We start from the raw sequence: 17,832 nt of genomic DNA, 5'->3' as shown, positions 1-17,832 counted from the left end.
GGGTGAGACCCACTTACAATGCAAAAGGCAATATGCTTTACTCAGCCTACCAATTCAAATAACAATCTCATTCAGAAACACCATCTAAGACATGTCCAGAATAATGTTTATCCAAATATCTGGGCATTCATGGTCCAGTCAAGTTGATGCATAAAATTAACCATCACAAGTTGGAAAAATAAAATGTGTTGTCAACACAGAAGTTACAGTCTGAGAGTTTCAGCAGAAAAACTTACAAAGAACTCACAAAATGCCCACAGGAGGAAGAATCAGCTTTAAACCACAGCCTAAAACCAGCTTTCAAGAGTTCCAATCAAGTAAGACCTTTCCTGACCCCCTTTCCTCTTCCTGTCTTAAACTCCAATTTTAGATAGCAACAGGGGAAGAAGGAGAAAGTAAAACAATGAGAGATGCAAACTGACTACACCCTTCCCTGCAGTAAGAAAGACCACCTACTGAAGAACCAAAACAGCTTCATCTCTCATACAAGTTCAAAGTTTTAATTACTACCTGGAAATAGGCCATTTTAATCACGAATTGAAACTCTGAGTTAAAGTGACTATAGAGGATCTTCTGAGGAACAGAGCCAACAGCCAACAGTATCCCAGCATATATGAAGATTGGCGACCAAAAATTGTAGAAGACATTTAAAAAAACAGATGAGTACGTGGAAGCTGTGAACACCAGAATACCTGCTGGAACAGGAAACCCACCAACAAAAGAACCACCAACAGATAACAACAGAAGAAGGTGAAGGAGGGAGTGGAAGCCACACTAACTCAACCCAAGACCTACCTGGAAATACAACTAAATGGTGGAGAAATTACTCAGAACAAACAACTGAAAATGAACAAGAGAGAATCCTCACAACCTTGTGCATACGGAAGAGCCAGCTTCAAAACAACCTTCCCACACCTGCACAACAGAATACAAGAGGTGGTGGATAGAGTGACCCTCAGTGAGCCAGCTGGAGGGAAAGACCCACCAAAGAAAGACCCAACAACGATTAAAACCCAAACACACACAGAACCAACATAAATGATAGCCCAAGGCCAGTAAGCTTGGGAGATCAAGAAGACCATACCACTGAATCTCACAGGTCTTCTATCACAGAAGTTCACATCATCAACTCAGGAAGTCAGGACAGATCAATTTAAGAAACAGAGGCTAACAAGAAGAGTCTCACAAACAATGGGAAGAAAAAAGAAACAATCCCCAAATGAAAGGAAAGGACGAAGCCTTAAAAAGAATGATAAATGAAACAGAGTCAAGTCAACTATCAGATATTGAGTTCAAAGCAATGGTTATAAGGAAGCTCAATGAGCTCACAGAAAATTACCAAAAACTACTGGGAAACTACAATGAACTCACTGAAAACTATATCAACATGAAAAAGGGAATAGACACTATCAACAAGGGCCAAGAGGAAATGAAGAATACAATTTCTGAACTGAAGAACACAGTAGAAGAAATCAAAAGCAGAACTGATGAAGCAGAGGATTGGATCAGCGGGCTGGAGGACAAGGTAGAAAAAAAAAAACACCCAGAATGAGCAAGAAAAAGAAAAAGGGCTCAGAAAGAATGAAGAGGGGTTAAGGGAAATACAGGACAACATGAATCATAATAATATCCATATAATAAAGATGCCAGAAGGAGAAGCAGAAGAGCAAGGATAAAAAACCTGTTTGAAAAAGTAATGATGGAAAACTTCCCTAATTTGATGAGAGAAAAAGTCACACAAATCCAGGAAACAGAGACAGTCCCAATTAAGAGGAACCCAAAGAGGCCCACTTCAAAGCACATCATAATTAAAATGGCAAAATTTCAAGATAAAGAGAGAATCTTAAAGGCAGCAAGGAAAAAACAGGAAGTAACATACAAGGGAGCCCCGATAAGACTAGCAGCTGACTTCTCAATGGAAATGCTCCAAGCCAGAAGGGAATGGCAAGAAATATTCCCAGTAATGAGAACCAGAGGCCTGCAGCCAAGACCACTTTATCCAGCAGGCTCTCAATTAAAATAGAAGACCAAACAAGGATCTTCCCAGACAAAAGAAGCCTCAAAGAATATATCTCTTCAAAACCAGCTCTGCAGGAGATGCTAAAGGGTTTGCTTTAAGAACAGGAAGAAAAACAGTGAAAGAGAGAGGAACACAGGGGCTAAAAAACAGCAACAAATAAGTACCTATCAATAATAACCTTAAACATAAATTGATTAAATGCCCTGATCAAAAGATACAGAATAGCGGAATGGATAAGAAAACATGACCCACACATATCCTACAAGAGACCCACCTCAGAACAAAAGCATACACAGACTGACTGAAAGTGAAGGGCTGGAAACAAACATTCCAAGCAAATAGGCAGGGATGAAAAGCTGGAGTAGCAATACTCATATTGAACAAAATAGATTTCAAAAAAAAGAGCCATAAAAAGAGACCGAGAAGGTCACTTCATAATACCCAAGGGAAGAATCCATCAAGAAAACATAAACATTGTAAGTATATATGCACACAACATAGGAGCACCCAAATACTTGAAGAAAATCTTGGAAAGAAAGATATTGACAGCAACACAATTATAGTAGGAGATTTTAACACCACACTGTCAAAAATGCACAGATCTTCCAAACAAAGTATTAATAAAGCTATTGTGGCATTGAACAATGCCCTAGATGAAATGGGCTTAACTGATATATAGAGAGACATTCATCCCCCAAAATGCAAAATACACATTCTTTTCAAATGCACATGAAACATATTCAAAGATTGATCACATGATAGGACACAAAACAAGCCTCAACAAATTCAAGAAAACTGAAATCATATCAAGCATTTTCTCTGACCACAAGGGACTGAAACGAGAAACCAACCTTAAGGAAAAAACCCAAAACTCTCAAATTCATGGAGATTGAATAGCATGCTATTAAACAATGAATGGATCGACAATGAGATTAGGGAGGAAATCAAAAAGTTTCTGGAAACAAATGAAAATTAACTCACAACAACCCAAAACTTATGGGACAGAGCAAAGGTAGTCCTGAGAGGGAAGTTCATAGTGATACAGGCCTACCTAAAAAAAGATAGAAATATTTCAAACAAACAACCTAACCCTACACCTATAAGAACTCAAAGAACAACAACAAAGACAGCCCAGAGCAAGTAGAAGGAAGGAAATAACCAAGATCAGAGTGGAACTAAATGACATAGACACTAAAAGCACAATTCTAAGGATCAATGAATCCAGGAGCTGGTTCTTTGACAAGATAAACAAAATCAACAAGCCTTTAGTCAGACTCATCAAGAAAAAGAGAGAAAGGCCTCGAATAAACACAATCAGAAATGAAAGAGAAGAGATTACAACTCATACCACAGAAATACAAAGATTGTAAGAAATTACTACAAAGAACTATATGCCAAGAAATTTGAAAACCTAGGTGAAATTTCTAGAAAAATATAATCTTCCAAAACTCAATGGAGAAGAAGCAGAAAGCCCGAACAGACCAATCACAGCTGATGAAATTGAAACAGTAATCAAAAAGCTTCTGACACACAAAAGCCCTGGACCTGACAGTTTCATAGGAGAATTTTACAAAGCATTTACGGGAGAGCTAACCCCCATCCTCCACAGATTATTCCAAAAAACTCGAGAAGATGAAAGGCTCCCAAATTTTTTATGAAGCCAGCATCATCCTAATTCCCAAACCAGATAAAGACATAACAAAGAAAGAAAACTTCAGGCCAATATCACTGATAAACATAGATGCTAAAATCCTCAACAAAATACTGGAAAACAACATCCAGCATTACATTACAAAAATCATACAGCATGATCAAGTGGAATTCAGACCAGGGATGCAAGGATGGTACAGTATTTGAAAATCGATAAACATAATACACCACATAAACAATACAAAAGACAAAAATCACATGATCATGTCCATAGATGCAGAAAAAAGCATTTGATAAGGTATAGCACCCATTTACGATAAAAAACACTCAGCAAAGTGAGTATAGAGGGAGCATTCTTCAATGTAATAAAGGCCATATATGAGAGACCTACAGCCAACAATGGACAAAAACTTAGAGCTTTCCCACTAAGATCAGGAACAAGAAAAGGATGCTTGCTTTCACCACTCCTATTCAACAGAGTACTGGAAATCCTAGCCACAGCAATCAGACAAGAAAAGGAAATAAAAGACATCCAAACTGGAAAGAAGGAAGTAAAACTGTCATTGTTTGCAGATGACATGATAGTGTACATAGAAGATCCTATAGACTCCACCAATAAACTACTCGACCTAATAAATGAATGTGGCAAAACAGCGGGATACAAAGTCAATACTCAGAAATCAAAGGCATTTTGATACAACAACAAGGAAATATCACACACAGAAATCAGGGGAAAAATCCCATTTGATATAGCAACAAGAAAAATGAAGTACCTAGGAATAAACCTAACCAAAGAGGTAAAAGGCCTGTACTAAAAAAACTACACAACACTGAAGAAAAAAATTAAGGAAGACACAAACAAATGGAAACATGTACCGTGTTCATGGATTGGAAGAACTAACATTATCAAAATGTCCATACTGCCCAAAGCAATCTACAGATTCAACACAATCCCTGTTAAAATACCAAAGACATATTTTGCAGATATAGAAAAAACTTTTCAAAAATTTATATGGAACCATACATGATCCCTAACAGCTGCAGCAATTTTGAGAAAGAAGAACAAAGTAGGAAGGATTACAATACCTGATATCAAACTATATTACAATCCACAGTACTCAAAACAGTCTGGTACTGGCATCAGAACAGACACATAGATCAATGGAATAGAATAGAAAGACCAGAATTAACCCAAGTCTCCATGGCCAATTAATATTCGACAAAGGGGACAGGAGCATAAAATGGAGTGAAAATAGCCTCTTCAACAAATGGTGTTGGGAGATGTGGACAGCTACATGCAAAAAAAAAAGAAAAAAGAAAAAGTGAAACTCGACCACCATCTTATACCATACACAAAAATAAACTCAAGACAGGTAAAAAACTTAAATATAAGTCACAATATCATAAAAGTCCTAGAGAACAACATAGGCAGGAAAATCTCAGATATACCAGGGAGCAATAGTTTCACTCCTATGTTCCCTAGAGAAAGAGACATAAAGGAAAGAATAAACAAATGGGACTTCGTCAAAATAAAAAGGCCCCACTTCTGCACGACAAAAGAAAACATCAGTAAAAATGAAAAGGGACCCAGCAGTATGGGGAAATTTATTTGCAAATGATACCTTGGACAAGGGTTTGTTCTTCAACATACATAAAGAATTCAGTTGCAGTCTTGAATCCATCAGGGAACCAAATTTGGTGGAGGAACATCCCCTACTTGGGCAGGGCAATATCCTTTGTGGAGACTTCCAGTGGGACTAAGGCCAGAGGGCCAGCCTGCTGGATATTATTGGGCACATACTCCATTTTCTACATCAGATCTGTTAAACTATGAAAGCTCAAACCCTTCTCATAGGGATGATCCTGTTAGAATGACTGATTTGGTTTTGTCAGATTTTGCAACCCATCATCCCAATTGGGCAGACATACAAGCCTTATTAAATCCTTTATTTATGGGGGATGAATGAAGGCTGGTGTTGGATAAGGCAAATGAAGAGGCTTCAAAGTTGCACCAAGAAAATCCAGATGGGGCTCTTGGCCCTCCCAGGGCAATACCTCTACCTGAGCCTAACTGAGACCCTAAGGGGAATGGCCTTCTCTCAGAGTGTTATAAGAGATGCCTCCCTCAGGGAATGGGGAAAGCTGTCCCTAAGCAGAAAAGTCTAAATACAGTGCAGACAGTGCAACAAGGACCCCTCCCAATGCCAAGAAACAGTTAAGGAGATTCCTGGGGATGGCAAGCAACTGCTGCATTTGGATTCCAAACTTTGGGCTCATCCCCAAACCACTGAATGAAGCTCGGAAGGGACCAGAATATAGCCCTTTAGACTGGACAAGGCAGTGCACTCAGGCTTTTGTCCCTGAAGGTGCACCTGGATTCTACACCAGCCTTGATGCTTCCAAACCAACTGAAGCTCTTTCAATTATACTCACATGAGAGACAGGGCATCACCCTAGGATTCCTCAACCAAATACTTAGTGACATTTCACAGCCCATCATACACTTGTCAAGGAAACTAGATCACACTGTCCAGGGATGGCCAGGCTGCCTGAAAACTGTGGCAGCCACCTGTGAGCTCTTACAGGAAGCTGAAAAGTTTTCTTTGGGACAGCCTGTGCCGGTTTTGCACCCCAGCAAGTGTTGAGCCTGCTGGAGCAAAAGGGAAAAATTTGGCTCACTGCTGGAAGAAGAGTCAGGTACCAAACCATTCTTCTTGTCAATCCCAGTGGCTCCTTCAAAACTGTAAGTAAGTTAAATCCTGCCTCTCTTCTTCCTAGAGCCTGACTTGGTTACACTAATACATGACTGTGACGAAATAACTGATGAAGAGTAGTCTAGCAGAATTGATTTACAGGACCATCCCCTAGAAGAAGCAGACTGGACTGTCTATGCAGATGGAAGCAGTTCTCTGGACAAAGGGAAAAGAGAGGCTGGCTATGCAGTTGTGGCCCTTGAAGGAGTAGTGGAGGGCAAGACCTTGCTGCCAGGAACCTCTGTTCAGAAAGCTGAACTGATTGCACTGATGAGGGCACTGGAACTGTTGTGCAAAAAGAGCGTGAATGTGTATACCGACTCCAGGGAAGCTCTCCTAATTTTGCAATCATATGGTTCCATCTGGAAGGAAAATGAACTGTTAGCCTCCAAATAAAAAGGAGAATAAGCATGCAGCAGAAATTTCAAAATTATTAGAGGCCATTCAGGTACCTTTACAGGGCAGTTATACATGGCCTGGGGCATCAGAAAGAGGACACTGAAGTGGCTTGAGGAAACAACCTGGCTGCTGGGGCAGTAAGAGAGGCTTTGGTACCTGTTCTGCATTCGTCGTAATTTGACCCTGAATATTCCACTGCAGACTAAGAGAAAGCAAAGGGTTGGGTTTTGATGAAGGAGGTCCTGAGAGTGGGTGGAAAAGACAATAAGAAAGGAGTTGTACTGCATTCCTGAACATTTAGTACAGCCAGTCATGAAGCATTTGCATGAGGCCACACACTATGGAAGAGACTCATTGACCACCTATGTCAAACTGTGGCTCACAGGTCCTGGAATTTCTAAAGCCATATGAAAAGTAATTACTAGATGTGTTGTGTACCAGAAGAACAACCCAGGACATATCTCCACAATACCAAGGACACTGCCCACTTGAGGACTGGCAAATACACTTTACTCAGATGGCAAGGGTCTGAGAGTGGGAATATTTGTTAGTGTTTGTTGACACCATTTTCAGGATGGGTAGAAGCCTATCCTACCAGAGTGGAGAAATCCTTGAGGTAGTGAAAGCCTTACTGAAGGAAATAACCCTTCACTTTGGCTTTCCTGGCAGCATCCAGAGTGATAATGGACCTGCTTTTGTTTCAGAAATTGCACAGAAGGTTAGTAAAATTTTAGGAATCAAGTGGAGATGCCAAATGGCATAGAGATCTCAGGCTTCTGGGAAAGTAGAGAAGATGAATCACACCTTGAAGAAAAATATAGCCAAGCTGTCTCAAGAAATTCATCCCCATTGGCATCAAGCTTTGCCTATTACTCTGCTCAGAATAAGGGTGGCTCCTCCAAGTGGGATTCAGTTGAGTCTTTATGAAATTGTGTACAGGTGACCATTTCGGGCTATGATTGGGGATGGGAGATATTTATATAGATCAAGAAGTGAAGGTAAAGTAATATGTACATTTAAGTCAAACCTGAGCTGCAATTAATGACCTTGCCTGTATTAAAGACTTCTCCCCCACAAGTTTGCTGCCTTCCTTTGAGACTGCAGACAACGTGCTACTCAAGACTTGGATGACAGCACCTCCAGAAAACCAAGTAGGGGAAAAGTGGACTGAACCTTGGGATGTACTCCTCACCACACCCACCATGGTAAAGCTGGCAGGAATAAAACCTTGGATTCATCACACCAGGATATACAAAGTGCTGGAGGAACAATGGACCACTGAACCTCAAGACCTGAAAGTCATCTTTCAAAAACAATAACTTATGTTCTCTTCATTACGTCTTGTTTAATCCCTTGTTGTGGACAGCTTATTCCATTCAAATGGGATGAAAATATTTTGGTGTATTTAGCAAAAAATGTTCTGAAGATTTCTGACTTTTGTCTTGCAGGAGGAACCTATGTTGAACAAACTTTCACTTCATTTCTTATAGGTGTTTGTACTCCCTTGGAAAGCCTTAGAAATTATACTGTTTGAGCATATCGAAAAGAAAATGACCTATCTGATATTTATAATTGGGGACCAGTGGCAACTATAAAGGACAGGGAAATGTTTTTCTTGGTCACTAATGTAGCCCCAGCTGGAGTGTGTGCAACTTTTGTTAACTGTGTTAAAAACTGTTTTGTGCTCCCAGCAGGTGTGAAAATGAATTGTACCGCCACCACCACTGATGTATGTTATGCTTATGCTCATGTTAAATTGCCCACAGGATGGTTTCTGATATGTGGAATGATGGTCTATTCCTATGTTCCAGCAAACAGTTCTGGGAGATCACGCTCTCTGGGGAGACTGACAGTGTTTATGCCTCAGAAACCCCACCTGACCCAGGCTAGACAGGACCTCTCCCTTGCACCCGATTGTAACAGTGATTTACACCTTTTTAGCCCTGATGAATATGTGTCTTTTACCATATTTGTAATGCCAGCCATGTTAACCTATTTGAAAGTAGAAATAAGCAGATTAGCCTGCACTATGGCAAAAGCTTTGAATGCCACCTCACAAGCCATCATGTCATTAGTCAAGAACAAGGACAAGTCAGAGAAGCAGTGCTAGAGAATCGTGCAGCTATGGACTACCTCCTCTTAAGGCATAGCCATTGATGTGAAGAATTTAAAGAACTTTGCTGCTTTAACCTCGCTGATAGTTCACAGCTCACAGAGCATAGAGTAAAGCAAGTAATGATGTAGTGTCCAATATAAAACAGAAAGAGGGATTCTTTGGTATTGACTTGTCTAAACTAACCTCCTGGCTGCCTAGTATCACTGGTCTTCGAGAGGAACTTATTGTTTTTATCCTTGTCATTTTCTTCAGTATCATAGCTTGTTGTTGCATGCAATGTGCCCCCTTATGGGGTCTGCAACTAGGTGTATTCCGGAAACCCCCCATGCAGCAGTCCAATGCTAACTTACATGCCCAACAAAAAAGATGAATTCTTCCATATGAAGCTGATCTCATAGAAATAAGATAGTTTAATACTAATGGTGGGGAATGACAGGGGACTCAAGAGTTAGAAAATTTCAGTTTAATGTAAATAGTTAATAAGTCTAGTAGATAAAGCATATGTCAAAGCTTTTGTTTCAGAAACTACTGATAAGGCCCATCCTGGCTCCTGGGAGAGACAGCTGACCTCCTGGGGTACTGCTAAAGATCACCACCTGGGGAACAAGTGGAGGCATCCTGGCCATTGCATTCCAGGGAGAAACAGACAGCCACCTGCCCCTGGGAACAGGTAACTGCCCAGGACAAGAATGCTGCAGTTTTCTTTCACCTAATTTTCCCTGAATTTCAAAACCCCTCAACACACCTGTTTTTTCCCTGTTACAGAAACCCTGGATTGGAAAGGAAGTATAATACGGATCATTAGGGTGTGAACCAGCTGTCTTTTCAGATTGCCAGCCATCTGAATAAAGCTTCCATAAAGATTAAAAAAAAAAAACTCACATGACTCCACTCCAGGAAAACAAGCAATCCAATTAAAAAATGGGCAAAGGACCTAAACAGACAGTTCTCCAAACAGGACATACAGAGGACTCATAGACATATGAAAAAAAAATGCTCAATACCACTAGTCATCAGAGAGATGCAAATTAAAACCACAGTGAAATACTACCTCACACTGGTCAGAATGGCCATCATTAACAAATCAACAAAAACAAGTGCTGACAAGAATAAGGAGAAAAAGGGAACCCTAGTGCACTGTTGATGGGAATACAGACTGGTGCAGCCACCATGAAAAACAGTATGGAGCTTCCTCGAAGAACTAAAAATAGAACTGCATTGTAACCCAGCAATTCCACTGCTATAGTCCCACTGCTGGGACTATACCCTAAGAGCCCTGAAACACCAATGCAAAAGAACCTATGCACCCCAATGTTCATAGAAGCACAATTTACAATAGCCAAGTGCTGAAAGAAACCTAAGTGCCCATCAGCAAATGGATGGATCAAAAAACTGTGGTACATTTACACAATGAAATTCTATGCAGCAGAGAGAAAGAAGGCGCTCCTACCCTTTGCTACAGCATGGATGGACCTGGAGAGCATTATGCTAAGTGAAATAAGCCAGGAGGTGAGAGACAAATACCATATGATCTCACCTTTAACTGGAACATAATCAACAAAAGAAAAAAGCAAACAAAATATAAACAGAGTCATTGAAATTAAGAACAATCTAACAATAGCCAGAGGGGACAGTGGAGGGGACGGTGGAGAGAAGGGTTTTCAGGAACTACTATAAAGGACACATGGACAAAACCAAGGGGAGGGTGGAAGCTAGGGGGGGAGGTGGGTTTGGCTAGAATGGGGAGGAGTGGGGGGGAGAAAATGCAGACAACTGTAATTGAACAGCAATAAAATAATTTAAAATATATATATAAAATTAAAAAATTAAGTGACTATAGAGCCTTTTGTTACCCAGAAATAACCCAAAAAAGGCATCAATAGGCAAGAAAAAAATATCTCTACTAAGTTAGTTTTAAGGGAAGGTAAGAGATATTTCATTAGTCAGTAGATTTTCAAATTATCCACTATTTCTATCTTTTTTGTTATGAATTCCTTTGTTTCTTGAGTCTGTAATATATGCCTAATGATGAATTTTGTCATGTCCTTCATCATGTTTGTGTCAGAAGCTCATTCTACATGGGAGTGTTTTCCATGAACAAATCCTTTCATGTAGGAACTTTTGCAACTGCCTTAGCACATTCTTCCCAGTTTGCACATTCCAGACTAGGTCTTACATTATGGAGTTTGACATGTTGCTCTCAGAAAACAAAATTCCTGATGCTGCAGTTCTGTGCAGGACCAGCCCAGTTCCATTTTTTATAAAGATGTCCCTTTTTCTTTCTGCACCATGGGCAAGCAGCACATTTCTGGAGGGTTGTCAGCCTCCATTCACTGGATAGATGAGACAACCAGCCCCAGCCCCAGCTTCATGTAGTGGGCACAGGGCCACTCTCCTGCCAAGCATGCAGTATATTCATCCGCAATCCCATATGAGCTTTGCAGCCCAGCCTATGTATACCCAGTTCCTTTACACCTGGGATACACATCATCAGCTTGCTCTGAAGATTTATTCTTCATTATTGGTCCATGAAGATTGTGTGTGTGTGTGTGTGTGTGTGTGTGTGCGCGCGCGCGTGCGCACACACGTGTGTGTTTTGTCTATCATGCCTCTGTGTTTGGAGGAGTTTACAAAGAGGATTTGATGTGTGTTCATTCTACCGTCTTTATCAGGTGTCTTTCAGTCATGCCTCAGACACCATTGATCTAGACAAGCAAGACACATGGACCAGCCCCAAGTCACCTCACTCAGTCTTTCAGGAGAGTGGACCAGCTCATTTCCAAAGTGGCAACACTTAGAAGTCTAAGAGGGCAGCAATATAGGAGGACTCTGTACTTACTCCCTCCCATGAGCAAACTAAAATACACACAGAGAGAGCAGTTTTTCATGTGAGACAACTGAGGGCTGAATGAACAGCTTCTGAACAAACAAGAGGAAGAGAACAAGTAGAGAAGACTGGGAGACTGAGAAGCCTCTGCCAGAGCCATGGGAATTCAGGCCCAGGAGCCAATGAGAGGTGAGCACCACTGCTTACATCCTCCTCCACTTCAATAGGTGGACAGAGCTCTATTCAGGTGCTTTGGCCTACCTGCAAGATCACTACAGCCCATTCAGAGCTGCATTGCTCAGAGCTTTTTGCCTCCAAAGAGAACAAGCAGAGCAACTGAGCATCACCACACCTGGCCTCCCTCCTAGAAGATGCTCCAACCCAGCAAGCCAGTGTCCCAAGTGTAGTAAGATCCAGCCAGCTTTCCAAAACTCCCCAGTACATAAAGCCTATACAGAGGTCACATCTACACAAGACCACTTTCTGTACAACAAACAGGAGACATTGTATAGAGGAGGTTGGGGAACCACAGAAGCTCTGCAGGGACTGCAGGAACTCTCTGGTGTTGGAGATGCAGAGCACCATTATTTACAACCCCCTCCACCTCCACTGGGTGGGTGGGAGCTCTATCCAAGCATTCTGACCTACCTGCAGAGTCTCTGCAGCACTCATTCCCAGACACAGCACCCAAGTCCATTTCCACCCAAAGAAACCAAGCAGGATCAAGAGAACATTACTACATTCACCTGGCCCCTCCACCTGAAGCTGCTCCTGTCCGGTAGGCCAGTGACCCAAATGCCTTAGGCTTGTCTTTGCCACCCAGGAAATTAAATTTCTCCTTCAGAGTTAAAAACTTGTTAGCAAAGGGAAGGAGGAAGATAGGAGGAAAGAAGGAAAGAAGGAAGGAAGGAATGGATAGGAAGAGGAAGGAAGGAAGTAAGGAAGAAGGAAGGAAGGAGGGGAACAAGGAAGGCGAGGGGAGGGGCGGGGAGGGTAGGGAGGGGAGGGGGAGGGGAGGGGAGGGAGGGGAGGGAAGGGGTGGGAAGGAAGGGAAGGGAAGGAAGGAGTGGAGGTAGAGGTTTAAAGTGGGGATAAATGAGCTGGAGGAGACTTGACTTGGGGTGTTGAACAACATACAGTGTACAGAGATGTATTGTACAATCATTGTATACCTAAACCTGTTTAATGTTCTTAACCATTGTCACCACCAATAGATTCACATAAAAAATAAATAAAAATAAAAAAGATATAAAAATTTATACAATGTCTAGAAAAACAAAAAAGAAAAAGAATATTGAAGGAGAAAAGCTGGGGGTGGGGGGAGGGGGAAGCCCTGGCTGGTGTGGCTCAGTGGATTGAGCACCAGCCTGCAAACTGAAAGTTCACCAGTCTGATTCCTGGTCAGGGCACATGTCTGGGTCGCAGGCCAGGTCCCCAGTTGGGGGTGTGTGAAAGGCAACCAGTCAATGTTTCTCTCCCTCTCTCCTCCCTTCCCTTGTCTCTGAAAATAAATAAATAAATTTTTCAAAAAAGAAGAGGAAGAAGAAGAAAGGACAGACAAATCCTTTTAGCTGAAAAAGGAATTATCTCATAAATTAAAACTGAGCTGCTTACAGTTACACAAACTTAAACTTGAGCATCTATTGCTGCCATCTGCTAAATTAAAACTCTTCATTTAAAATCCAGTATTCTTCCACTCCATTGGCCGTCCATAATCCGGGCTTAATCTGAGGAGAGGGGACTATTCCATCTTGAATTATTTCCAATTTCAAGACTCAAAAATGAAGGTGAGAAAGTGGTAAGTTAATTTCAAAGAAACAGGCCTCACTTGAGAAAGCCGTTCCGTATTGTTAACATAGGTGGGATGACATCAGAGGGCCTTAGTTCTGGGGCATGATCTCCTACGACTAGAAACCCAAGTTGATGTTTGTAGGGTTCATCTTATACTAAAGTGGTTTAGTAGAAGACTTACTGACTCCTCCCAGAAATTTGGAGGTGTGTGGGCCCCAGAGTAGATAAGTGGTTTAAGTACAGGAGGAAAATGTGCGAGTTCCTGTGGTTTGTACAGGCACTCATTTTCCAACAACCAGGTTTTAAAAAGTGGTTTTTAAAAATTTCCCTGAGGGGGTCCACTGGAGGGACAAGGGACATATACCTCCTCCACAGTAGGAGAGTTTGTGCTTTTGCCCTCGGGGGCTTTTTGCATGTACCTGAGTTTGGCATACCAAGCTTGGTTTTTCCTCCAAGATCCTTGATTGGGTTTTACGGCCTCTGCTGGGCTTGCAACCTCTCGCTGAGGGAGGCAGGAAGGGCTGTGTCTTCCTTTTTGAGCCTCCTGGTCCCACATGTGCATGCTTCCACCTCTGGCAAGAATGGTGTTTTCCATGCTTTGTTGTTAGGTGCTTGGGGACCTGAACCCATAAGCCAGTGAGAGAAAACTATAATTTTAGGTCAGCTCTTGTATGGCATTTCTAAACTTCACAGGTTGGGTGCCACAGTGGTTTCATAGGTCTTCCTGAGAAACACCCCCAGAAAGTCAGTGTGGCCCAGGGATAGGTTAGATATAGGGCACAGAGTGGCAGGGGTGGAAGGGGGCTTTTTATAAGAGGTAGTTAAGGGCAGCGCAGAGGAAAGAAAAACAGACAGGAGGGTGAGGTAGGGGTCAAGATCCCCTGCCTGGAGAAAGAGCCATGTGAGCAGAGTGAAGGCTCAACTTTCAGATGAGCACGAGTGAGGAGATTGTGGCCACTAAATTCTAAATCCACTAAAGACAGTGCAGGTTTGTGAGGGGGCACTCTCGTTAAGTTTTATGATGTAATTGAGTTCTCATTCTAGGAAATTTGTCTGAGCTTTCCCTTTGTTTCTCCAGGAGGCTCCAGGGGTTCCTCAGGGAGTGAGAACAGAAGGAATTTTCCAGCATCCAACACAAGGTGGCGCCAGACACCCGTGGACGTAATGAGATCATCCCTTCCAGGTGGGCTCCAGAAGCTGACAGACCTTCCCTGAAGGAAGTGAGTCAGTTAGACCTATTGAAAGGAAACAGATCTGCACCCACAGAAAGTTAGCCTGAGGAAAAACAAGGCACACAAAAAATAAGGGGAAAATGTTTTAAGAGATGCAGTGGAGTAGCACAGAGGCTAGGCGTATAGTCTACTATCCTCTGTAGAAGGATCTTAGAAGTTAGCACGAAATCCCTGGCAGAAAGATTACAAGTGGAGTAGCCCATGGCAAGGCTGGTGCTGGCATTCAGGTGGCCCCGGGGTCGTGGCCTGGGCCAGGAAATGGTGGCAGTGGAGAATACCTTCTGATTGGTGTATTTACATTTACTATTATTCTTCACTGATACAGTGTCAATAAGCCCAACACTATTAAATAATAAGACTAAGTAGAAATGCATTCTATTCATCTTTTTTAATTCTTTGGATTAGCATTTGCTTTTTATGCATCCTTGTGGTCACAACTTTTCAAATTTATTGTGTCAGTTGAAGTCAGCCAAGCCAGCTTTGGATTCTCCTTTTGGGGGTTTTGTTCATTGGACCCTGGCAGTTGTTCCCTGAAAGCAAGACTAAGAAAGCTTGGCTTGATCCTTGGGTCAGGCATCCTCTACTGGGTTGAGCAACAGCAAGGAGTGCAGGACATGGTCAGTCTTCATTGTTGTCCTGCTGTAGTTATTAATTGTGCTGCCCCTGTTAAAGTGTCCCAGAGGGAAGAAAAGAAGGCCTGGAGTGTCAGAACATAGTGCTCCAGGAGAGAGGAGGACGTCACCAGCTACAGAGGAGACACCCTCCTCCTATGGGGACTCATGTAATGTCTGGTGTATGTTTGGGCCTCAGTGAATGCATGTTGGGGACATGTGAAAACAACAGAATAACCAAGAGAACTTTCTGTATACCTCTATATGTTGGCATGAAGGAATGGGCACTAACTGCAAGAGAGACTCAAGCAGAGGGAAGTCATGGATTATTTCTGGGTTCTAGGCTTGGACAGGTGACAGAGGGACAGTGGCCAGGTGGAGGGACTGGGACAAGGGCAGAAGGAAATGGATAATCAGTGTAATAGGCACAGTCTTTATTTTTGCAAACTGAAAGTACGTCTACAGTTTAAGCCAAATATAAAATTAACAAATACTCTTCATGAAAGAGTCAAACACAGAAGCATACAAAATGGTACAAAAGGAAAAGATCTTCAGTGATCTCATCTTCCTAGAGAGAGCCCATCCTTTGACTGCTTGAAACCCCACCAGGTGGAGAGAGGGTTGCAGGCCTCTGTCTTGGAGGAAACACCTGCCTGAGGCGGTTAGCTCGTCTCTACCACAGAGCTGGCTGGAAGGGGACCAGGAAGTTGGCATGGAGACAAACCAGCTCAGAGGCTCCAGAGCTGGGAGGGGTGGAAGCTGCCCATCTATCCCTTCCTCCCTCAAAAAACTTCCCCTCTCCACTCCTCCTCTAACCCTCTTTTCCTTTCCTAGTGGAGGACAGCAACAGGAGGAGGCTTCTAGAGGTAGGCAATGGGGCTAGGGACACCATGAGTCACCTATTTTAAGGAAAAGAGGTCCCCAAAGGGATTTCCTGTGAAGTGAGGCCTCCAGGAAGACCCAGGAGCACACTGACCAGGTGAGGCTTTGGCCAGCTGCCTCATGTGGTCAGAGACTGCCCCCTTATTCTTTCCATGCCCACCCCTGACCTAGGGTTGCCCACACCTTCTGACTAAAGGTTGTCTTCAGGGGCCTCTCTGGACTCAAGGTTTTTGATGTAACTAGAACCCTAAACACAACTTATTTGGGGAGAAATAAACCCAAAAGATTATCCAGGATGACCCCATTTTTATTTTTAATTCTATACTTTAACAACTCTACAGGAAAAAGGAACACAGCAAATATCACATTTATGACATCCCTCTTCCTCGCACTCTCATCATACATTTTAGTTGCTGTCTTCAATGTCACACACTATTTACCCTTAATAGTATTTTGTGCCCCTGCAGCTTTCTTGCATATCCCAGTTTCAGTGGGGTTGTGGCCTCCCTCTCAGTCACTGTAGGGCAGGCTGAGTCCTTCACCTCTGTACAGGCATTTGGCTTAAAGTGAAATCAACACCATTGCACATATCCTTCCTTTCCTTTTCAAGGCTTCCTCTAGGAAAGAGGGACCTCCAAGCCAGCTGGTGTATAGAGTCTCTGATCATTCCTGTTTTACTTTTATATACTGCTCTTCAGAAAAGCTGAACCAATCACAATACACAGTGCCACCAATTTCCCTACAGCTCTGCCAGTGCTGGAGATACATACACATATGGTGTAACAGTTAATCCACCCATTTTATAGATGAGAAAACTGAGGGCCAGAGAGAAAAAGTCACTTTCCCTCGGATTATTCAGCTAGTGGATGGCAGATAGATCCAATTCTACAGGCATGTATCCCGCCCCCACTCAGGGCTTTGTCTGCCAAACCACTCTGCCTCTGACAGTTGCTTCTAGAAATGGACGTAGAAGTCTCCTCTAGCTGCTTTTGTCCTTGAAGGAAAACAGAAGCACAGCCTTTCTCCCCTCACAGTGCCTGTGTCGCACAGACTGGGTTGCTCAGCTTCATCTGGATGCCTCCCTGAGCCTACTAAATCCAGGTCCTGAAGAGTTCCTCAGGGGGCAGCACAGTTGTGGCGCAGGCTTCCACCTCCTCCCTTCTGCAGCTGATTAACTTCTGGGGTGAAGAGGTGATTTTCTGAAAAATAATTTGCATGAATATTTATTAGATGAATAGTAATACCAAAGTAGTAGCTATTGCAGAGACTATTGCAGAAATCCCAATTATGTTTTTTATACTTCCAGCCAAGATGGAAGCATAGGTAGACATATTGTACCTCCTTGTACAACCAAATAAAGACAACAACAATTTAGAAACAAAATAACAACCAGAACTGACAGGAAATTGAACTGTATGGAAGTCTGACAACCAAGGAGTTAAAATAGACACATTCATCCAGACCGGTAGGAGGGGCGGAGTTGGGCAGCCAGGTGGAGAGGGGTCATGGCCAAAAAAGCGGTGGCACCAGGTGCACCATGGAACAGCTGAC

General features: G+C 42.5%; 1 protein-coding gene across 1 annotated transcript in view; it reads right to left on the bottom strand.

Moving 5' to 3' along the window:
* Nucleotides 1–15,816: 15,816 nt before the first annotated feature.
* IL20RB (interleukin 20 receptor subunit beta) overlaps nt 15,817–17,832 on the bottom strand; it is a 33,695-nt gene continuing 31,679 nt past the window's right edge. Inside the window, exon 7 of the mRNA XM_028518835.2 lies at nt 15,817–17,480. Within this exon, the coding sequence (XP_028374636.1) occupies nt 17,373–17,480 (108 nt within the window). The 3' untranslated portion in view covers nt 15,817–17,372. The remainder of the gene's footprint in view (nt 17,481–17,832) is intronic.

Source organism: Phyllostomus discolor, chromosome 7 (genome assembly GCF_004126475.2).
Source record: "Phyllostomus discolor isolate MPI-MPIP mPhyDis1 chromosome 7, mPhyDis1.pri.v3, whole genome shotgun sequence".
Taxonomy (NCBI): Eukaryota; Metazoa; Chordata; class Mammalia; order Chiroptera; family Phyllostomidae; genus Phyllostomus; species Phyllostomus discolor.
This window is presented reverse-complemented; position numbering and strand designations above follow the sequence as displayed.